Consider the following 24415-nt stretch of genomic DNA (forward strand, 5'->3'; position numbering starts at 1 on the left):
CCATTTCTTTGGGTGTAGTACAGCAGGATATTTGCATCCGTAGCATTTAGTTATAAAAGATGCAAAATGTCTTGACATCCAGGCATTTATCTATCTTGAGACTACGACTGCAGGTAGTCAACAGAGAAGCACTCTGCAATGCCGTAAAAAAAAGGATTCTGTTCACGTGTCTTCCCAGTTTGCACTGGACATGTCATGCAAGAGTCAGACTATGAGGCAGACTTTGCGAGCAGCCACAGCACTTCTTACCGGTTTTTGGGTTTCCCGAAAAGAACTGTGCTCAGTAGGTTGTTCTGCTGCCAAAGGTTTTATCATGTGGACTGAGTATTGTAACGGAACAGACAACACCATCTTCATGTTTTTTTAGACATGTTATTTACTGGGGTTTCCCTGAAGAAAGCTTAGGGATTCTTTCCTCATGAGTCACTAACCAAGTGATTGTTTTTATATAAACTTTCCTTCAGCTGGTTAGAGTTGGAACACGGTGTCTTCTGCTCCTTCTGGGGCCTGACTTTTCTCTTAATTTCTTTTAATAGTTGTTCCTGCAGCCAACAGGGTGGTTTGAACCTGGTGGCCTTCCCCTGCACCCTCCGAATTCCATAGTCCTGACAACGGCTGGTCCAGCTGGCAGAAGCGCTGGTGGCACTCGCTGTGTCGCTGTGGGATTCCACTCTGGGCTTTCTACCTTGTGGTGCTTTTTCAGCTCTGCACCTTACTGGCGGCTTAGGGAGAACGTGTCGTTGACGAGAGCCAAACTGGAGTTTGCATTTTATGTGCTGAAATAAAAACGAAAAGTTGATATTTGACTTCAGCGGCATAAAGGTTAAAAGCTGTTAAGTGCTGTGTTTCCATAATGGAGATCACTAAAGCTGGAAAGGCACATGCCTTCTCTTACGAACCCCTGAATCCTTTCCCACCCTCTTTCGGTGGCTGCAGCGGAGTTGTCTTTTGCCGGTGGAATGGTGCAGAGTCACTTTTAACTACCTCCTTCCACTGCTTTTGGTTGCAAGCCCAAGTGATGGCGCCAGGGGCTGAGCCTCAGGGAGATCTCTGGGCAAGTCCTGCCTGTGTCAGCCAACCTTGCAGGCAGATGCTCTACAGCCTGCTGCGCTTCCTTGTGGTGGTTTGAGTGTGGGGTTTTTTTTCATTGCATTTTAATTTTTTTTTAGCCTGAGACAGAGACTAGGTTAAAATCTAGTAACTCTGTAATGTCCTTGTATGTGTGAAATTCTAGGTTATGGTCAGCACCTTCCCTTCCGCTCCCTGACCTCACTTTGGCTATTTATACTCTGCATGTACACATATGTAATTCTATGTATGTTTAACTTCACAGGTAACATCTCCTGTATATACAGATTTGTTAAAATGCGTGGCATTATTTTAAGCCAAGAAGTATGCAGAGCTCTTTGAGTCATTTTCATAATCCAGGGTTGGATTTCTTTATTTTTACAGGAAGAGGAATGGTTTAGCTGGAATGAAAATGTTCATTCCACTGCATCATTAGCTACAGGCAATCTTCAGTTGGAGCCTAGCTCATTTTTCATGCTAAAGCTCTAGTAGTTTGACTATTAATCAATATGTAGGATGAATTTCTGGGGCTGAGAGAGCTTGTCTTCATGCCTGTAATTTAAACTCAACTCTTTTTTTTGGTTGTTTTTTGTCTTATGAAAGGAAGATAGCCAGAAAATAAATTATATTTTAAAGAGTTCACCTCCCTCTCACCCTCTTCTACCATTTCCTTTCTGATAAACACCCCAAAAGTTTTCACTGAACAGATATGGAGATGTAGCTGGAGTAGCAGATCCTCAAATGTGTCATTTGATCCTCCGGTAATTCTAAAGCAACGTTCTGTTTGATGAGACTTGTCACTGACACGAGGATTATCTCAGGTATCGTACTTGGTACTGACAGTACAGTCCAACTTGCTTTTATACTTTTAAATGTTAATTTTAGGGTCTCCAATAAAGGTTTTCTTGCCTATGTACAAGCCCATAGGAGGTGATGATTCAGGTGACTGATCCTCCAGTCTGGAGGTCAGGAATGGGAAAATCATGCTTGGAAGGGCAGGAATTGTTTCTTTACACCGCGTCCCTACTCTAGTCTGACCAGGCTCCCTAAATTGCTCTGCACAGACCTCTGGAACATGCATGAGAGAGAACATCAAGAGAGCCGTATAGTCAATATAAGATGGAACATATGGAACACGAAGAGAGCCATATAGCCCACAAAAGCTGCAGAGCTATTTCAGTTTAACTGTCTAGGGCTCTCAAACCTCCAACCCTGCGGAGGCTGGAAAGCAGTTTCAGTGCTATTGTGATAAAATCCTTTTGTTCTGGCTGTGCAGGTTCATTTGCCTCTTAAGGAAATAGCGCAGCTACCCTGGAAACAAGGGGAATGTATGTGAAGGCAGGCACACAGCCTGCGCCATCGGTCATCCCAACCAGATCCCATCAGTACTGTACAAGATGGTGTTCCCTCCACTGGACCTGCACTGCCCATAATGGAGACTACCAATGCCTTTGGTCTTTTGATGGCCACATTATATCAGCGTCTCAGAATTATCCGATGCTTAGTTAGAAGTGTTTGGGCTTTTTTTTCCTTTGTTATCGCCAGCTGATGGGCTCCCAGTCCAGAACAGCAGCTGTCATTACTCTGTCAATCAGCATATAACTGTTATTTTATCCTGCTTCTGTTTTTCCAATCCCTGAAGTTACCCGTGTCTTCCAGGACACTGCTCAGTCCCCTGCTGTGCTGACAGTACCTCAGGATTTTGCGTTATGGGCGGAAACAAATTTAACTGGCAAGTTCAGACTATTTTATTTCAGTAAGACCGATCCATCGGACACTTTGATGGTGAAATCTTTCAAGGCTACTGGTTCTTTTTCTCATGTTGTCATTTATTTATGTGTTAGACAGTATTTTTTACTGTACCATTGTTTCATTAATAGTCATCTTTATAAACTTAATTGCCAGTCTCCTAAGGGTATCACTTTGCTGAACCAAAGTTCTGTCAAGTTTCCCTTAACTGTAAAATCAGTTAACTTACTGAGTCTGGCATGCTCTGTCATCTTTCTTTCTGTTTTTTTTTTTTTGGTTTTTTTTTTTTTTGTTTTTTTGTTTTTTTTTGTTTTTTTTTATTAAAGTCTTTCTTTAGAAATGTGTTCAAAAGCCTTGCATACAGTCATGGTTCAGCTCACAACGTTGTATTTGCATTGCTTTTCTTCCCACGCTGTGGAGTGCGGGCGCTGCGCTGGCTGTTCCCCAGATCCAGGTACCCCGCTGGTCCCTGCCGTGCCTCTGTGCCCGCACGTGGGCAGCAGCAGCAGCAGCTGTCGGGGTGCTGGGAGCTGATGACGGGATATGGGTGTATAGCAATGATACCTTTAGGAAATTCCACGCAATGTCCTTTTCTTTTTTGAGGGTTGTGATTTATTCCCTCGCTGCTTCCCTTTGCATCTCCTGTGCTGGTTAGGAAGGAATGGTAGTGATACAGTGAGTTTTGTTTCACCTGAGACAGTCTGTGCAAGAACTGTTGTCTGTGAAAGCTTGGTAGCCAAAATACTTTGCTCTGAGGAACCCGATGGAAATCATCCTGTCAAATAGGGCTGGTGACTCAGGTTTTCCCCCGCTCTGGTCTGGATGACGAGAAACCGCCCAGGACAGCCATGAAGGGCTGGAAGGAAGCAGTAATTCCCATTCCTGTGACACCGCCTTGTCTCCTTTGACATTATCAGTAAATTGCACCCTGGAATACAGCCTGCAGTCCCGGACCATGGTCTTTCCTCTGTGCCTCCTTTGCTGCTTGCCTGGCTGCTGACGGGTTTTCCTTTTCAGGTCTTTTCATTTTTATACTGGTTCAGTTCCCATTCCTCTTCCAACGCTTCCCAAGGTGACTGCATGTTGGGAAGCGCTGGAAGAGGAACAGGAACTGAACCCTCAGGCTAGCTGATCTGTCCCTGCAGGTTTTGCATGAGCCTTCGCTTTCTCCAGCCGTGGTCATTCCTGGCTCATGCGAGCCATGGTTTGCATCGTAGATTTTTTTTTATTTTTTTTTTTGCCAACAGTCGTTGCCCCTGCACACGCACACGGTATCTGTGCGTGGGTGTAAAGAAGTACATGCATTCATAGGCATCTGAATTTAAATTGTGCTGCTGTAGGCTGAGGTATGTTTCTTTCTGATTCTGGAGAGTATTAGGCACCAGTAAGAATTGTTTAATGTGGAATATGTAATTATCAATTGAAAAATCTGCACCCTCTCTGATGTCTTGTCAACACTTCATGGCTCAAAATGTGTAGTATCCAGAAAACTGCGGTGTTAACCTTTCCTAGTCCTTGCTGAACGCGTGAAAAATCAGTACTTTCTTGTGTTTGCATGGGATCTTTGTTCGCTGTGATTAATGGGCCACTAACAGTGTCCAATGCAAGTTCAGTGCAATGTACAGTGTCTTTGATGCCAGACATTCTACAGCACTGTGCAGAAACTAAAGCTAATAGTCGTAAGCCTGAGAGGACTGGAATGTTTTCAATTTACTTTTAAACAAATGACTTTATTGTGCCATTCTCACATGGGAGTAAATTCCACAGCCTTAGTGCCACATTAGACAAAACTTTTTTACCTGCTGGTTTCTGTTTATACTTGGAGAAAAGAAATTAACCTCGGTTAGGAACTGAGGGGAATAGGACAGGACTATTAAACTGGGTGGGAATTTTGCCAGGGGCTTCAATGGGAGCGGAGCGGGATGCAGAGTACAGGATGTAGCTGGAAGGTGATTTGTGGTGCAGAGTGGAGTTCAGGAATTCTGTGTGCCTGAAAAAATCACACTCGTGAAGGGCACCTGTAGGAAAAGCTCTAAAAGTGGGTTTGCTACTCCTGAAATGTAAGGAAGTGGCTGTTGTAGTCCGAGGAAATGCCGGTGGATGTTGGGAGGAAGATTCCTGGTGCCTGCAGCTGGAGATGGATAAGACCTAATTCCTGAAAGGAACAATTCGGAAGTAGTGGGTGTCTGTAGCCACACAGGAATGACATCTCTTGACCTCAGGGAGGGGAAGTGCCTCTGAACACACCACGTTGCTATTGTAACAGTAAAGATTTTCAGATTGAGGCAGGGAAGTTTTGAAAGAATTAGTCTAATGCTTATAGGATGATGCAATACCGTGGATTTGTAAAAATATAGCATACTTGCAACATACCTGTGGAAGGAACAAGGATCCATTCAGCATCGCTCTGAGTGGGAGACCCTCTAATGCCAGTAAGTGCATCATAGTCTCCTGGTAGGTGTAATACAGAACCTATTCCAGTAACTCCTTTGGATCGAACCGTGAGTGTGCATACATTAATTACTAACAGAACCAAGAATGCTGGACTGGTTTTTTTTTTAACTGCTCACTAGGCCTTTTTTGTACTAAAACGTTTTTTATTTCAAGACTTTTGTTTTGTGCATTTTACTGCTTTATGGTGGTTTTATTGCTTTATAAATCCATAAGTGATCAAGAAAAGGTTTGAGTTTTATTTTGACTCATACTTTTACTTTTTACTTAAAGTTAATGACTTAATATTTTGCCTTTACTTTGGCCATACACACTTTATTAGTACTTCATGTTACACATCACTGCCTGGGAATCCAAATGGAAAAAGTGACAAGTTTAGGTGATGCTTCAGTAAATGCAATTGCAGAAGTTGGACAAATGAATCCACTCACCTGAAAACAGCTTTAGAGCCTTTTGTCTTCCTCTGATGTTTCTAAACACTGCCTGGTCTTTTCTGAAATAGCTCATCTCTGTGCAGTGGCTTCCCATAAAACCGTACCTCAGTCACAGAATGTACGACGTCAATGGTGCAGATAGTTTTGCAGTGTCCTCAGAGCCCTAAAGCTGTTGCTGCCACCGTTTTGGCCTCTGGAGGAAGGTACACCTAAAACTTTTGAAAACTGTCAAGAAGGACAGGGGAAAAAGGTCTGAGAACTATTTGCAGTTCAATATAAGGCAGGGAAAGTCCATCCACTTGGTTTCTCCTCACTCGGTAGCTTTTTTTTCCTTTTTCAAAGAAAAAATGTGTATGTTGATCATACTGGAAAGAAACCAGTACGTGTCTAGAGGGCAACAGCTTTTCCACAGCCATGTGCTGCCGAAACTGAGAGCAGAGCGTTCCTCGGCAGCGCTGGGAAGCCCGTCGGGGCAGAGGCAGCGCCAGTTCCCCCCCCCCCCCCAGGTGATGGCTTTAAGGTGGTTTGTTTCCATGAGCAGAACAACGGTTTTGTTACAAATGTGGATTTTGGAAAGCTGCGTTTCAGGAGCTGTAGACCCTCTCTCCTTGCGGTGGGGAAGGAGCCGTGCAGGAGAGGGCAGCATCCCTTTGGTCCGGACCAGGCTGGACGCTGCTGGGCAGCAGCTCACTATCCCGGCCCCGCAGCAAGTGCCCAGCTGCCCGGTTCAAGTGGGGAAACACAACTGAGGGGAGGGGATATTGCCAGGGCCTGAGGCTGGGTTAGTTTTCCAGACTGGGCAGAGTCAAAAGCAATTATGTGCTTTTGCCTAAGACTCCTCAACCTCTGTCTCTAACCCTCTTGCTTCCTGCCTGTCTGGAAGGGCAGGGCCCTCGCTTGCAAAACGTCTTGGGAAGAGAGAGGAAGAGGGAACAGGCTGCGATGGAAGCATCTCATCCCCTTTGTCTCCCACATGCCTGTCCACGGTAGGGCTATAATCTGTGCGTAAAGGTGGCTCCCTGGGGGGCCCAGTTTGGCAGGCAGACTGGGAGGGAACACGTGGTCTGAAGCCAGAGCGTGTCTCAAATGAAATGGTATTTGAATCTTGCCATGCGGGTCTTAATAATCCATGAGTCTTAATATGGCCACAAGGCTATAAATTCAGGGATTTTGACCTCAAAGTCTTTGAGTGTGTTTAAAAATAGCTCACCCATCCTCATTTTATCACTTCATATACCCTGACACAATTTTGGAACCTGCCTCCATCCCATCTAGCAGGGGAATGCTATAATTAAGAATCAGTTTTTGAAAGGCTGTTCTCTCTCAGCTTAAGGCAGAATAAGGCTTTATGTATTTTGCAGGAGATTATAAACAATTCATCAGCTAAAATTAGCAGTAAAAAGGGAGCCCCAGCTCTTTCCTGTGCTGTGGTTTGTACCACAAAGACTTAGTGTTTTTAAATCATGACAGAGCTCTCTAAAAACCTTGAAAGCATATTATGTATGTGTCACTTTGGCTCAGCTAGGAATAGTCTCACCTCTCAGCCAGAGGGCCATGGGTTCAAGTTCCGTGCCCGCCCTTGGATTTAGCTGTCTCACAGTAATTTTATTACAGAAAACATTTGAAAGTAGAACCGTAGGGGAAGAAGAGTGAAACTTTTATATCTGTAATTCCACTGCGAGACGTTCAGTCGGTGGGACGATACTGTTAAACTACCGCTCGTACGACCCGGGTTTGCTCAGCAGGCACAAAGCCTCTAAAAAGAGAGGAGCTAGCTCGAATGGTGTGGCAGGTTTTTTCTCTGTCTAAAACCAGTTCTAATCCCTGGCAGTGTGTGCGTGAGCTCCTGTTCCTTGCCTGGAAGGAGTTTGCGTTTTCATCGTGCTGCCACAGGGATGGGGTTCCTGGGTCGTTTGTTGCTGTGCAAGAGCTGAAGAATGAAAGATATCAAATGAGTTTTGAGACTTTACCTTTTGCTGCTGACTGGTGACGGGGCAGGGAATCAATCCTTTGCACTGAAAACACCATAGGTCATTAAAAAAGTTAACTTGCAAAAATTCCCGGCTGAAGTGTGGGGTCGGGGATGTTTGTGGCAACAATAAAGCTGGGTGACCTTAACTGCTGGGGTAACCTCCGTACTGAGTCTGCGTGCACCCCGGGTAGGGTGCCTGTCGGCGATGTCCTTTAACTGCCCCCAGAGAGGAGCTCAGCGTGACTTAAGGTTTAAACTTTATAGTTCCGTCTTGGTTTGTGCCAACAAGCGTGTGGTCTTATAACATGAAGTGTTTATGTTTGTTGCTTACAGACACGTGTATTAACTTAACAGAATCTCCCTGTCTCTTCAATACAATTCTCTTTTATTTTAGGGAGGGGAAAAACCAAAAAGCTTTCATTTTCTACTGGTTTTGTAGAATACTTAGAAGGGTTTTGGCATAGTTATACAAAATGGAAGCCATGTCATAAAGCAGCATCTCATTTCATTTGGTTCGGGGTTATGTGCAGCATAGTTGCTCACAACTCATTTCTTCCCCTGAAAATAATTTTACCCAATAATTTTCAATTTCTGTTCTTGGGGCATGAATCCAAACTGCTCCTGGATGGGTGATTTTCTTTTGTTTATCAATAGTTGTTATACTTCAGTAAAGCTCTCTGTGTTTTCAAATTCCTCTTCTGATCTGTTTGGAGTCTTTTCTGCTACAGGAATGTTGCAGCTCAAATTTTTCCTTGCAGAGTTGAAGGAGTTCTTAAATGGGGAGCATGGATGGTGGTGATCGTTGACACTTCACTGGGGTACAGGTTCCTGCTAGAATTTGTAGACCACTGTCACTGCCTGCCGGAGGCCTTAGGGAAAGCCCATGAAAGTGCACGAGAGCTTTGACTCTTAGGACCCGAATTATCAACTGAAATGTTTTGACAAGAACTCAAGCCAAGATATGTTTGGCATATGACTAACACCTGGGCAAGGCAAATTAGTCCTCCATAAGACGCTGGTGGTTCTTGTATGTCCACTTGCTAAATTGGATTAAATACATTCCTGTTACTAATGCTTTTTTCAGGTCAGCAGTGGCTGCGGGTAGGTGCTACGGAGACTATGAAACGGGGGCAAAAGGTGGGGGGATATTCCATCTTGTCCTGGCAGGAATGTTGGCTCATTTAGTCACATCTGGGATGCGGGTGGGGTGGTCTGGGCCAGACTTGAGTGGGTAATGGTCGGTCAAAAGTGGGGATAAAGGGTGGGCTGGCCAGCTAGCCTGCGGGGGGAGGTGTCCACAAGACAGATTTCTGTACTGAGATGCGGTCCACGCTGGGAGAAAAAGATTGAGAATCCTTCCCATAGAGCCTGGCTCAGCAGCGTTGACTGAATGCGAGGCAAAAGGGAGAGGAAACGGTGCTGCTTCGGAGCACAGGGTTCCAACTGTGTAAAATCAGTGTGGGTGCTATTAAAATGCCATCTTCTTCTGCCTTCCCCTTTCCTTCCTTCCTCCCTCCCCCTCTGCTGTCAGCCTGGCCGAGGAAAAGTCAAATAACGTACGACTGTGTTCCTTGGCATCACAACTGCAATTTCCCTTTAGGGGCTTCAAACTTGAGAATGGGAGGTTTTAAATCTTGCTGATTCGTGCTGTTCCAGCGAGCATATGTGTGAGGAGAAAGAACAATGCCAGTTCGAAACAGAAATCACAAGTGAGAAATCACTGCTGCTAAATCAGGTGTTGCAGAGGCCAGTGGAAAAATCAGATGCTAAGAAAAGTAGGAAATTACTTTGTTTAGAGCTGGGAAGGTTAATGAGAATGAATTAGAAAGTGCTCTCTGTGTATTCGGCCCCTAAGGATTTGAGCAAAGTTAGAGGGATTTATTTACTGATTATCCAGACTATACAACTGGCAATAAGATTAAGTGAGGAATTTTGGAACATGCTGACATTTCTTATTTGCATCATTTACTGTGGCGATCATTTGTCGGTCCTGCACTGAGTTTGTGGTGAACCAGGGCTTAGTCTGGCCCAGCAGAGACGGATCTGGTACTTCTCATGGCTCGAGGGATGTGGGGGTGAAAACAGTTTAACGTCCTCTTATGCGTCTCGGAGAGGAAACATCAAGTTTGTCTGGGTGCTTATCAGAGGAGAATTTCAGAATATTTTCCTAGACGCCATTAATTATGGAAAAGAGTGCAGTTATAGGTGACACATTGCATTAGATCAACTAAAAATAAAAGACAGGGCTGTAATTTACAGCGCCCCGGCACTGGACGCTGTACAGAGCTCCCCCACTGCGCAGCCGCCTCCGCGCCGGTTCCTCCCCACAGGCACACGTACACACACTGCCCTGCTCCTCCCATACTCACAGCTCCTTGAACCAGGCTGGTAAGTACTCAGAAGTTACCATCTCAGCTGGAAGAGGTGAAGGGGGACCATGGCATAGGAGGATTTCAGTACAGGATCTAGAAAAAACAGAATTGCAATTTTTATTCTTTCTCCTGGGTGCCTACCTCTAAAATGATCAGGTTCTGTGAAAAACATGTAACTCCTATCACACACATAGACATGTAAAAAAACATAAGGCAACGTGTTTTCTGAGATTTGCCTTCACCAAGCCACTGTCCATGCACTCAGCACTGCCTTGCCCCATTTTAATGTCATAAAATAGGACAATTCCGTGTCCCTAAAGGGATCCTTCAGCCAAGCCTTGTGCACTGTTGCTGGAATAAGGACAATTTTTTTAATGACCCTCTCCTGCGTGGTTACTACTAAGTAAAAGTCTTCACTAGTGATCAGTTCTGCCAACAATTCTTCAAAAAATGGTTTCGGTAAGAAGGTGAATAACAGAGATGAAAGACAAGGTGTTACTTCAGTGTGCGATGACTCTTTAATACTTCTCTGATCAGCATCGTGGACGACTAATTCTCCTGCTTCCCAGTTTCATTGTCTTTGGTAGAAACTCCAAACCTCCTTCTTGTTTTCCTTTGGGGAGCTGCATACCACAGGCAGTAGCTTTAATCCTTGGCCGTCGGGTCGATGCCTCCACCCACCGATTACCTCCTCTCACAGCAAATGAGCCTGTTCCCTTCGCCGTTAATGCCCACTGGTGCCTCAGACCGTTGTCTCTCGGAACGTGTTTCATGCATTTCGTAATAAACGCACAAGAAGTTCTGACCTGAACATCATCAGGGCTAATCCTCACGCTTTGAATCTTCACCATCATGACTTGGATTCCAGGGTAACTCACCACTATTTGAGGCTTCCCAATATCCATTGACCTCCTCTTACGCTGCAATAACGGCAAATATCATGCCAATAGTATGTCATATCCTAGATTTTTTTTTTTCTAATGTGCTCTTATAAGTATGGGGCACTTCACGTGTTGTTATGACAAGGAAATTCTTTGACTGAAAAGTTTGCAAATTCCAAAGTAGTATTTGTTTTATAAACAAAGGTGCTGTTTTCCTTATGCCAGCCTCTTTCTGCTTTTGCTTGTCCAGCAGTCTGTTCTGAAAGGCATGGAGCAGCTGTTGGCCCTGAATCAAAACGTGCAGCGCAGGGAGGGTTATGTAAAAGTCCTTTGTGTGAGAGATGTACATGGCAGCACATGGTGAAATTGGAGTACAGATTCTTTGAGGGGAGATGGCTATTCACAGCAGTGTTTTATTTTTTACTTCATTTTTGCGTAGAACAAAAAGAAAAGTAGAAGATACTGTCTTTTTTTTATTATTATTTTCAGAAATGCCTTTTCTTGTTGCAGTTTTCTGCAAATTTTTCGTAATTTCAGGCTGCTTTGCACCTAGCATCACCCACTGGATGGGAGGGCTGCAAGGGGTTGTCTGGTCCTTTCCCCTGCCTCAAGACAGGTTCTCTGTACATAGCCATTTCTGAGGGATGTTGGTCTAATCTCTGGAGGCGATTCTGCAACTTTCCTAGTTCGTCTATTTCTGTGCTTCACTGTTCTTGCCATATGACACTTCCCAGATATTCGTTTGACATCTTTTCTTAGCTGCAAAGACACTCATCTCTCCCCTGTCACAGGTGGTTTCTTTTGAACTCATCAGTCCCAACTGATCTTAGCTTTTCCTTTCAGATAATATTTTACAGAGCCCTGAACATCATCTGCAACTGTTTCCTCTGAACACTCTCAAAATGTGCCACAGATCTCTGGTAGTGTGATAACCAGAACTGGGTGCACAGTTCTTGTACTGGTTTCCTACTGGCAAGGCGTTGTTGGCTCATACTGTGTTTGTGGGCACTGCAGGCAAGTTCCTGTTCTGCCAAACTGCTCCTTCGGTGGCCGTGCTCATGCTGTACCTTTATAACTGATTTATTCCTGCCTGAGTCAAATATCTTGTATTCATAATGAATTTCATCTAGATTTTTAAACAGTTTTTCCAGATTATTGTGAATGCTGGTCCTGTCATCTAATGTAGTCACATCCCCTTCCAGTTTCTCCTCATCTGTAAATGTAATAATCGCAGGCTGTAAACCACCATCCTGAGCATTAAGGCACTAATAAACACGTTAAAAAATACAGCCCATATGAAAGTCCCCTTGATAAGAGTTTTCCAGTTGGACAGTGAGCCATGGACAGCTTTTCTATGGAAATGAGGATCCAACCAGTGACGGCAGGGAGGGCACACTTCCCTTAATGACAACGTCACTTGAGATTGTGTCACAAAGCTTTACTGAAGTCTGGAATATGTGGCTTCTAATGTTAATACCTTACCCGTAAGATCGGAATCCCTGCTCTGAAAGAAGATTGCATTGATTTGGCTTGATTAGTTGTCAACCTTTTAAGAACCGTAAGACAAAAGTAACTCCCAATGTGTTGGAGCTCTGGTAATGCATCGTGCCGTGCAGTTGCATAGTTCCAAACCAGCTCCTTGATTGAAGAAGACAGCAAGAGCCTGACATGGATTTTGAATGTTTGGGCTCATTAAAGCTGTGTAAATATCTGGGGAGCAGTGTGTGGATTCTGTAGACTGTTTTAGCTAATGGTTTGTACCGTCCCATGTCCGTAACCACAGAGAAAAATCTGAGCAGGCAATTGTTTAAGCTAATCCCGAGTTAAATACTTTTGCATTCATTTGAGCGAGGCTGTGTCTTTCTTCCAGGTTGTTACGAAGCGAGAGGGATCGCGTAGGGGAAAGCCAGGTCACAGCCTCTGCTTAGAGCGGTTCGAGGCTGCTGCTGCAAGCGTAGTAGCTGCAAGGGGCAGCCTGTGGGTGGCTCGGGAAAGGCAACAGCAGTACAAAGTCAGGAGATGCTGAAAGCATGGAAGAGAGTGGCAAAGTCATCCTCTGTGAGGGAAAAGGACAGCTTCCAAGCTACCCGGGAAATGTTCTTTTTCTGCTGCTTGCTTTGTTGTAAATACACAAAAGTAATGTATTGTCATTTACTTGTGGTTCCTTTCCAGTAAGAAAACCTCGCTGTGTGAAGCCATCGCGTGGTTTCAGCAGTCCTCTGGCAACAGGCACGCTGTGTATGGCTGAGAGTGTCTTAGCTAAATTACATATCCCACATCAAACTGCAGGGAAGAGGGAATATCAAGAACAAGATTTAGGGAAAAGCAGGGGGGTTCAGGACAACCACAATGTGCTGAGCATTGGTGCATCAGAGAAAAACCTGACTTGGACAGGAAGGAATAAAATAGATTATATCTTCAGCAGCTGTGAGTTAAAATGTAAACATGATCTGGAGGGAATAATTAATTTTCAGGTGGTGGTGGCTGTTATGAGCTCACATCTGTAAATTAAAGATCCGTAAGCAGCTTTTAAATGATTTGTTTCTTTCTGCAGCCATGGACTGACTTCTTAGCACATAGAGTATCGCTTCACTGCTGCTTTGACTTTTACCCTTTCGTCAGTCACCTTCCAGCTTGCTTCCTCCCAGTCATTTTTTAACAGAATGCCTTTTTGATTACCGAAAATTGGTTGATACACTGCTTTAATGAAAATGCTAGACAAATGCTCCTTCTTGGAACTGACATCAGGAATGTTATACAAGACATTCTTAAATATGCTGGCAGCTGCCCTGAATGTAATGAAATCATGGAAATTAGAAGTATTGCGCTCTCTGTGTGGCCGGCTCAGAACTGTTTTCAGTATGTTACCCAGTGTTGCTGTGAATTTCAAAAGGAACCACTTTTCCTGATTTTTTTTTTTTATTGGACACTCTTCAACATGCTTATAGTTCCCACAATCAGGAAAATTATTACCCTGATATTTGGAGGTAATATTCCTTTTTTTTTCTTCTTCTTCTTTTTTTTTTTTTTTTTTTTTTCCCCTGGACTGCACACAATTCCTCGTGCCTCCCTCCCTTTGTACTACACTAAATCCATCCTGTAGCAGCAGAGGGTTTACAGTCTTCAGAAGACCAATAACTTTTCCGGTAGAAATGCATGCGTAGGGTGAAATCGTGTTCCCACTGCAGCCAGCAGTAAAATTCCCACAAACTTAAGTGGTTTGGATTTGGCATGCAGTTCTTTAGTCTTCTCTTGTCTGACACTTTAGTTAATCCTTAATACATTTGTGTGCGGAAGGTACTGAAAGGCAGGGAAGGCAGAAGGGGAGCGATGATGCATACTTGGTGTTTCGCTAGCACCTTCCCACGCAGGGATCACAAAGCAGCTTACCAAGGACAGGCGAGACCCCTGCAGAGCGCAAGAAATGGGTATTATTTCCATTCTTCTAAAGCACAGAGAAAGTAGAAGGGAAGGACTTGACCTCTGTGGCCATGTGTATGTGTGTATAAACGGAAGGAACATCCCCGCTTCCGTGTTACCTTCCTATCATCCCTGTTTTTTTCACTTATTGCTTTTCTGTAGCTTTGGTGTATTTTCATCAGATATTCTGAATTTGAGTTTTCCAAGAGGAATCTGATTTTCTTTACCTGTTTTTTAGTGCTCTAGGTTCTTCCATAGTTTCTTTGTTGGGGGCTTACGAAAGTCCCTCAAGTAGCTGCAGTTGTGTGTGTTTGAAGTAATAATATTCCGTCCCTGTCAACAATTAATAGCAGTATTAAGCAAGAGCCAACTGAACGAATACTTAGCCCAGTTCATGTGCTGTCACTTAACACTTGCTATTGGAAGTAGCAAGCTCTGGCTGGAGGATGAGGAGCCCTGGAAGGGGACTGTGGCTGCCTTGGCTGTTGGGAAAGGAGGTGCAGAAACCTGTTTCCACTTTCTTCGTTCTCCTTTTCTGTTCAGCATGGACGTTCTGTTCGACAGCAGTCAGAGAGGGGTTTCTTACGTGTTCTGCTTTGGGTTTGTTCATTGCAACAGACTCGCGAGAGCCTTTCTAGAGCGCCGGGTGGCAGGGACTCAGGCTGGGGGCTGGCTGGCGTCCAAGCTGGAGCCACCGTGGTGCTCGGTGAGGGAACCAGCCGTTCTGCCGGCATGACACGGGGCTGGAATAGGGTCTGAGTAACATCTGCCTTGCTGCGATGCCCGGCTTTCCCAGGCAGCCCTACTTTCAGGTGCTGCTCTCAGATGCCCATGGCAAAGGGGGCTTACAGAGGAAAGCCTGATGACGCTTGTAGGTGCTGGAGGGCACGGAGATCTGTTAGGAGCAGATTGCCACGTGCATGATGCGATGCAAACGAGATGGTTTCTGGCATGAAAAGCCTTCAGTTGAGACATCAGATCATTAAGAATACTATGGCCAGAAGCTTTCATAATAAATTACTGTAAACTCATGAAAGATTGATCTTTTTTGATTTCAGAGAAAATAAATCAACAGTATGAAGTCAGCTCTGTTACAATTTCAAACAAGAGACTATTACCCTTTGCCTTAAAGATCAGAGACAAATTACTATTTTTACTTTACATTCTCCTGATGAGGATAATGATAAACATCTGTCACTTTGCTGCTTAGCCAGCTAAGAATCTTACTGCCATCTGTAATTTAAATGGGGGCGGGGGGGGAGAAAAAAAAATAAATAACATTGACAAACTGCATTTTATATAGACAGCAAAGAAGGAAAGGAAGAGAATAGAAGTCAAAAGCAAGGGGAGCTGCAAAGGGAGCATTTTTTTGGTTTGCAGTTACTTGGCTAAAATCTGTGGATATATGCTAGATGTATGATTTTCCATTTATTTGCTGTTTCACAGGGAAAATTACAGTTAGTTTCTTTTCAGACATGGAGGCTAAGGAAAATAATCTGCGTGCTGTGACTTTTTGGCATGCGCAGTTTATGAGCAAATGATTAAGGTTTATAGGGTAGTGTGTCTACTGGTGTTACAGAATTGAAAACACTATTTTCATCAAGACTTCTTTCAGTATCCTCCACAGTCCCAAGGTTTTTAGGAAGCACTGCAAATTATTTTTACAGATTAGCTGTTTTTTCAGTAATTTGTCTGTGATGAAAAACCATCTGAACTTTTGAAACTTCTGTTACAAACGCCTAGGTTTTTTTTTTTGTAAATTCTATATGGGATCTTATTTCTTAACAAATCACAACCATCGCCATTTCATTTAGGCTGGGCTGACCATGCCGTAGTTTACGAGGCGTAAATCCGAAGCGGTCTACCTGCCAATGCTGCATGGGCAGAAGCCCACCTTGGGAGATGGAATGCAGAATCTCTTTCTGGCCCAGCAAGGATGCATTCCACGCAGGGAGAAGCCTCTTTGGTGACATGTTTGCATATCTAGCTCTCACGGTCTTTCATTAATGGGTTAGCTACTAATTTCAACTGCTCCGGGAATCATAAAGCACTAGTGATGTGCAAATTTTAGCTAAACACTGTGCTGTGCATGGAGTGTGTTATGCTTCTAGGTACCAACAGAACAGGTTTAGATTTTGTAGCTCATGCTAATATGGCTTTGGTGGTCATTTTCAAGGAGAAATATTGTATGCTGCAGTCTGGGGAAAGGACTTTGTACTTCCCAGGTTGAAATTCCGTTCTTCTGGCATCTTTGAGCCTCAGCAGGCACTTTGATTTTCACCAAAAGTCTACTATTCTTTTTTTAGGTTTTCTTATATTTATACAGGCCAAACCGAAGCAAAGTACATACCTTTTAGCTTCCCGTTAAAGTTCCTGGTATTTTTTTTAATTAGGTCAGCTGTTTACATACAAGGAAGGTTTTTTTCTGTGCAATGAAAAAGAGACCTCTAATATATAATCCAGCCTATGTTATGCTGAGCCTTAAGCACTGGAACCAATGATGCTTCTGCTGTTATCCTTCATAAATCCGTTGTTTATATAGGTGCTATTCACATCTAAGAAGTTGGAGGCTGAACTGTAGGATTTGTCGCAACTGAGTCAGCCTTAAATAAAAAGGAAATTTTTTACATGTAGGAGGGTAAAATTCAAAATCCAGACTCGTGGTGCTGCTTTCTCGCTTGGGTCAACCTGGCTGAATCAGAAGGGAAAGAGACTTGATAATAAGTACTGCAGTAAGTGATCGGAGATAATTTCTTGGGGTTTCATTTACTACCACACATCTCTGTCTGAAAAGTTTCTTTAATTTAAAATTACAGACTTCTGTGGAAATAACGGACTTTGTGAGAAAGGTCTTGCAACTCGTACTGCATTAACCTTAAAAGGTCCAAATTTCATGACACTAAGCACCGATGTTGAACAGGCCAGTAGTTCATATTTTAACCTCCAGACATTCTTTGTATGAGTTACATTGCTGGATTACTACAGTTTAAGTCCAAGGGTTTTCCCCACTGTAATTCGAGTTTACTGCAGCCTGAAAGACTTTGACTTTTCTTGTTTTTTTCTTCTGTGTAGACTGAAAACGATGAGAATGGCCAAGCAGACAACTTTTCAATGGACCCCCAGCTGGAAAGACAGGTGGAGACAATTCGAAATCTTGTGGACTCCTACATGTCTATTATCAACAAGTGTATCCGAGATTTGATACCAAAAACAATCATGCATCTGATGATCAATAATGTAAGTAGCAGCCAGGGTTCTGAATTATTTTAATGTGTCTGTCAAATCTCTTACCCTCAAACACACTTCTTGAATATAAGAACAGCAGCACGTACTGAAGAGAAGAACATGCTCCATACATGGCACACTCTTAGACAAAATATTCCAATCTTCCATAGTAGTAGGAGCTTCTGCAACCTTCTCAAAGGCTGGCATACTGACTTAAGTGCTTATTCCAAAATGCTAAAGATTGAATTAATTTACATCTTAATCAGAGTGATTTAATGGTAAACCTTTTTATTTATTTCCTGCCCCCCACCCTTACTTTTGGTATAACAGGAGAAGGGAGGTGGGGGCTCCATCTAGCCAGTTTGTGAGGGCAGCAGAGCAAAGTTGTGCTTCATTCGTTTTTCAATCTGTAGCCCTCTGTCATGGTTTCTTAAAGCAGTGCTTATTTTATTTGGGTTTCTCTCTATTTTCAGGTTAACATTTTCAAGGAATAAATCTAGGAGCCTTGGATACTGTTGTTTAGATAAGCAGATGTGGTTAGTTGATTTCATGTGTGTGTGTCTTTGATCTGAAGATTATTTGGTTAAAGAAATGGCTTTGAGATACCATTGTTTTTCCACTGCGCTAGGACCTCAGGCTTTGCTTCCTGGCAGAGTTCTGAACGTGCCTGGTTGAAAACTGAGCTTAAATATTAGTGCCACTGCTGCCACGTAAATTAATAACGGAGAGCACAGCTCCTGTTGGTTATGGGCAGCAGCACCTTTTCTGTGAGGGCATCAAACTAACTAGTCTTTCCAAATACGATTGCTATAAGGCAAATCCAGTTAGAAGGCAGCATTCACTTTTGACTCAGAGCCACCTCTAGCCTTCGTCTGGTGGATTTCATTAGCCGTGGAGAGTTGTGTTGCGCTTACGAGTTAGGTGGTCAGACAGGAAACCTCAATGCAATTCCTGGTACCTATAATACCAGCAGAATTTCTGCACCAGGGCAAGAAATATCGCGTTAACTTTAGGCTTAGGCGAGTCAGGCTCCAAATGATGCTGTAGCCTTAGGTGAGATTTTACAAAAGAGCATGGGATCAATGCAACTGCCCTTTTTTTCCTGAAATAAGCCATGCTCTAGACTTTACAGGGTGGGCATGTCCTCTGCTCTTCCCACATCACAGCTAGCAACTTGCTGCCTTGACTTAGCCCAGCTTCAGTGCCTTTTGAAAGGGCTGGGGTTTAGCTCTCATTTCATGTATGGCAGCTTGGTGAGCAGTACCTTTTGAAAGTTTACATTAAACTTCTGCCACTCACCTCCTCATATGGAATAGTTTAAGGGTCTCTGAAGTGTGTGCTTTACTCAGAAGCCAAATACTATATGATTTTGTACTTTCAATCCCATCGACCGTTAGTTACATTGGTAAGGTCTGCCATGCTGGCTGACCATGGCACACAGAACTGACACACTGAAAACATCATCTGCCTTTCAGGTGACCTCCTAGCCCATAGCCATGCTTGGGCTTGCGAGTGAGCCAAGACCTACACCTCAATCCTAGAATGTAAATTTGTGGCAAAGAATCAAAATACCTTAAAGGACCGTGAAGACTGAGCCTAGAAGCATTAATGCACTTGTTTCCATGCAGCGCAGGCAGTAAGATGCCACAGTAAGAACAACAGCAAAAATACCAATATTTTTTTAAAACGGCGCTATTGAAAAGAGAGAGAAATGCTTAAATGGAGACTGCTGAGCCATGCCAAAAGGTTGTGCAGAAGCCTGGAAAGTGGTGGAGCCGTGAGGGAAGATGGGTTCTGTTCAGTTGTGTGTCTGTGTTCCTTGGAGCCTTCAGAGGTCCAACCCATCCACCAGGAGTTCAGGGAAAGCACCCCCTCTCCCCCTTAATGAGTATATTCTGTACTTTCTGCTGCACCATCATGTGGCCTCCAAAACTCTGGAAACAAATGGATCTCAAGGAGTTTGTTTCCATGACAATTGTGACCTCCCAAGTCCTAGAACTTCTTTTCCACTTTGTGGGCCTGTAAGTGGGCACTTACAGTTCAAGGGAAGTATTGGATTCAAACTCAGTGTACAAGGAATAATTAGATGCTGTCCCTGAGCACATTCTGAGGCCTAAGCCTGGATCATTGCATTCCAGATGCGTCCCTCATTCCTCCCTCAGGGTGGATGCTGATTACCTTAAAAGAAAATACATTTACCGCACAGAACTGCATTGAATTACCATTAGCAACTCAAACATGCACAAACAAAACACGCACTTCAGAATTTGTATTTCCTCGTGCCGGGCTGTCGCAGATTATACACGAGGGGTGGTCTTACGGTAGACAGCGTATCCTCTGTAAGCAGTGCTGATACTAAGCTCAGCTGAGCAGAAAAACTCCAAAGCAGTTGTTCGTAGCAAACAGCATTAAGGAATGGTTTGTGTGTGCGTTGGAGGCCATGCTGGCTGTCGTGGGCTGCCCGCTGATGGGTGGGCTCGCAAGCCCATCGTACCCCACTTTGGAGCGACGGGGCAGGCGTTGTGGCGTTGACATTTTGGATGCTTGCCGTGGCTCAGCTTTGACTGCAGGTCTGATGTCTGTAAAGGAAAATGTTTTCAAACATTCCTGGGAGTCTTTCTGTTTTCTAGAAAGGAGCAAAGGTGTGAGTGTCACTTTTCCTTTCTTTTCCAAGCTGGAGAAAGTGGCTGTTATGGAAGGTCTTCCTCTGTCTAGTACGGTGTGCCCGATGGCCCGATCCAAAAACCGTCCTTCCCTTCCAGAAGTGTTCAGGGAGTTACTCGAGTCTCCTGCTAGTGGCAAACAGGGATCTCTCATGATAATTGTCACAGGCTGATTTTTTTCAAACAGATATTTGTGGTTTAACAATGCTTTTACAATCAGCTCTGGCCTTAATCTAATTTTAGGACTTCTTCTTCTTCTTTTTTTGAAGTGATGCCATTAAAACGTTCATTTCATTGAGTAGAATGTGATGCTGTTTAACTGTGATATCTGTTTTTAATGTGGAGTTTTTGGCAGTCATGGGGAAAGTAGTGTACTCTGGCTCTTGATCAGTACCATCTACTGGAAAACAGCATGAGACTCATGGAAAATTTTTGCAGGCTTTGCTAAGAATTTGTGCATCTCCTGTCATACGTGAATGGGAAATGACAGCCAAGCCCAGGCAATATGGTTTTGTTTCCCTGCAAGGTCTGTCCTGGGTGCCTTTTCTCATTGCTAGGTGACCATAAAGGGTCCCATGCCTGTGCAGTTTGCTTGCTCTTACTGACCTTGTCTGAACACAAACATCGCTTTAGCCTACCTGTCAGGATTTAAATCAACGTTACTAAACCAGCACAAGCCCCTGGGCAAAGGGAGCTCAGGTTTGTGTAATCAGAATCTCGGGAATGTATCGCCGTCAGTATCTCCAGTTCAAAAAAGCTTTGTAGAGCAAAAAGCCAGATGAGAGGGAGATCAGAACAGCAACGAAAGTCTCAGCTGCAAGGATTTAGTAGGTCAGCAGTTGGTCTGTTTACCACAGTCTTGTTTAATCAGAGTACCTGTGGCTTTTTCTCTCTCTTAATGTGGCTCAGGTTTCCATCACCAGGGCTGGCGTAGCTGGAAATCAATGCAGTATATTAGATTGCTTGGAGACTTCTTTCTAATGCATGTGGATGGGGTATTTAGAATCTGAGAAAATTGTTGAAGATGAAAAACACCATCTACAGTACGGTAAAGGGTTGCTAAGGAAATAATTGACAGAGATGTTATAAAACCTGAAAATTCCAGTTCCCGGGGGAACTTAGTGTCTGATGGTATAGCTCATGGCTGCCATTTACCTCTCCATCAGCCGTTTAGAATGGGACCAAAATTCCAGCTGGCTCCTGGGAGCTGTTGGGAAGCCTGTTTGAAATCAGCTGTAAACGTAGGTGTCACCTCAGAGACGTAGCCCAGAGTTATCCAACCTTACCCAGTGTTTCAAAGCCAGACCACAAAAAGGCCACAGTGGAGCGACCACACAAACCCATCTCAGCCTGGCATGTGAATCCTTGTCTTGGAACATGGCTTCGTAATCGTGTGAAGCCCATCTGTGTGCGGGCAGCTACCAAAAGATCCAGCCTGTCCTTTTCCAGCCACTCTGCCCAGCCGCATGTGCCAGCCTTTCCTTGGGCTGCACAGCTAGACCTCAGGCTGCTGCACCGTCAGCCCAGGGGTCAGCACTTTGTAGTCCCTGATCTGACCGAACACAAACTGCGTGACCGGCAGAACTGATGTAAGGTGGCAGGAGAAACTGATGAAATCGAGCTATCTCCTGGTTCCATGGATCTTATGCTGCATTTGTTCAGTAGTGCATTTTCAGTAGGGGTTTTTGTTTATTTGTTTGGTGTGTGGTGTGTTTGGTTTTTTTGTCTGATGAAACAGGTAAAAGAATTTATCAACGCAGAGCTCCTGGCTCACTTGTACTCTTCCGAGGACCAAAATACTCTGATGGAGGAGTCAGCTGAGCAGGCGCAGAGGCGAGATGAAATGCTCCGCATGTACCAAGCCCTAAAGGAAGCCCTGGCGATCATCGGCGACATTAGCACCAGCACCGTCTCAACCCCCGCACCCCCGCCTGTAGATGACTCTTGGCTTCAGCATGCCCGCAGGTAAGGATCCTCGAATCCATATTGCAACGAAATTTAGGACGGGCAGACATTGCCAGCATATTGCAGCAAAATTTAGGACAGGCAGACATTGCCAGCATCACTGGCTCCCCCCCGCCTGTCTTTTTGGGCAGATGCTCCTCCAGGTCTTTAATGACATTCGTGAAGGAAATCAAAACATTTTCCCACACGTACATGTTCTGTGGATACGTATGTGAGCACCATGTGGAGTATTTGCCTTGTAGAAGACCATCCAGTGGATTTACCACTTGCCTGATGCTTCAGATGGCAGCTGCTTCTGTTGCCCCAATTATGCACCCACAAAGCCTCTTCTGGCAAGCTGTTATAGTAATGCAGTATCTCGGGCTCCGTGTCCTAGAAAATCCACTTAACAGAACGTTATTAGAACTCTAATATTAAAATCCATCATGTTTACCTTTTTGCTTGCATGTTTATTTCTGACTATTGCCAAGCATGCTGTCTGTGGGAAATGGGTGACATTTAAATGTGTGTGACACTCTGGCACTGACAGCAAAGGAAAACGCCGAGAAAAAACAATTGTCATAGGCATAGCAAAGGTTTTAAATTTTGTTTAAAAATATTTTATTTTATTTTAAATAAAAAAACAACAACCAACCACAAAACCCACCTTACTGAACTTCTTAAATCTCTGATATTTCACTAGGTCACCCCCTCCGAGTCCCTCAGCGCAGAGGAGACCTACATTAAACAACCCCCCGACCAGACCTTTATCTGGCCGAGGACCCGCTCCTGCAATCCCATCTCCAGGCCCTCAGTCGGGGGCTCCCCCGGTCCCGTTCCGCCCAGGACCACTGCCTCCCTTTCCCAGTGGTGGTGAAGCCCTTGGGGGACCCCCCCAGGTTCCCTCCCGGCCGACCCGGGCTCCTCCCAGTGTCCCAAGGTAAGGTGTCTCATCTTCCTGGTGCCGGGCATGGTTCTCTCCCTCTAGCATAACAGACACATTCTGCATGGTGTTGGAAGGTCGGGCGCTGTTGATGAGGATGTCTTGTAACAAAGCAAAGCCGGGCATCCCCTGCAGAGGGTCAGAGGCATTTTAAGGAACCGTTTTTTTAGCACAAATATGACTTTTTGAAAAGATAAGTTTTTTCCTGGGGGAAAAAAAATAATAATTCTGGTCAGTCTGAAGACACTAGATTTTTTTACATTAAGAACCGCTGTTCTGCTTGTGTGCTGAAGTCACCTGTCTCCTGTCAGAAGATGGGCAGGGGCACACCAGCTCACTTCTGAGTCCTCACCAGAAGAAGTTATGGCTTTTCTGGGAGAGAACAAGAGCGATCCTTGTAGAACCAGTGGAGCAAACTGATAGGAGTCTGGTTCTTATTCCACAAGGCAAGTAATTTACAGCCAGTTGAAAACAGTCCATAGTTGGCTAACAGTGTAGATCATATAGTACAAAACAATTAGTTAAGGAACAGGATTTTCATTGCCACGTTGTTTCCCTTCCTTCCCAGGGCTTTCCATTTATCAGTACTTTCTAAAGTAGTTTTCCATATTTAATAATTCTGTGTGGCATTAACTGCTTTTTTTGTAAGTTATATGAATGAGATGTCCTAAATATGTATTTTCACAATGACATAATACACATAACCACTGATAGATATATTTAGATACATATATATGAAAGCCTCTTTTTCTGAGGTCTTCGATAACTTCCTAAATTCTGAGAGGCATGGGCTGATTAGGCAATGTTGGAGCAAAGAGGTTTCTCCATTTTTAATAAATTAACTGTTACATTCAAATTAGTCACAGTTTGCAAAAAAAACCAACAACAAAAAAACAGTTAAATAGAAACGAAAAGCAAATGTGCACATTTTCAATTTTACATACAGTAATCAAGAAGAGAATTTTTGGAGAAAACCTGTCTTTTAAATAGATGAGATCTGTTGTAGTTGTCAGTAACTTCAGTTTGAGGCTCAGCGTTTCTAACGCACTGAGCCTTTATAGTATGAAGAATAAATAAATGAGGCCTATCAAAGGAATGAAGTATTTTTATATATTTGGTGTGAAAAGGGCATTATCACATCAGTGCCCAACCACACAATGCTCTCGTTCACCTTCGTGGCTGTCCCGTAGCTTGCCATGGGACCGTGGGGGGAAACCCAGCATTGCCTTTCTGGGTAGCAGGCTTGGCGCTAAGGGCGGGGGTCCCAGCAGCATCCCCTCACTGGGAGACCCC

The 24415-nt window shown here is 44.1% G+C and overlaps 1 protein-coding gene across 6 annotated transcripts in view; it reads left to right on the forward strand.

The window, feature by feature from the left end:
* The window catches only part of DNM3 (dynamin 3), a 186084-nt gene that overhangs the window by 143579 nt on the left and 18090 nt on the right, over window positions 1-24415 (forward strand). For 5 of the 6 annotated variants that reach the window (XM_040610499.1, XM_040610500.1, XM_040610496.1 and 2 more), the window contains 3 exons: window positions 17420-17584; window positions 21974-22200; window positions 22883-23119. In XM_040610499.1, coding sequence (XP_040466433.1) covers window positions 17420-17584; window positions 21974-22200; window positions 22883-23119 — 629 coding nt within the window. Of the gene's footprint in view, window positions 1-17419; window positions 17585-21973; window positions 22201-22882; window positions 23124-24415 lie in introns of those variants that run through there. The other variant, XM_040610502.1, reaches the window with a different exon arrangement.

Source organism: Falco naumanni, chromosome 11 (assembly GCF_017639655.2).
Source record: "Falco naumanni isolate bFalNau1 chromosome 11, bFalNau1.pat, whole genome shotgun sequence".
NCBI lineage: Eukaryota > Metazoa > Chordata > Aves > Falconiformes > Falconidae > Falco > Falco naumanni.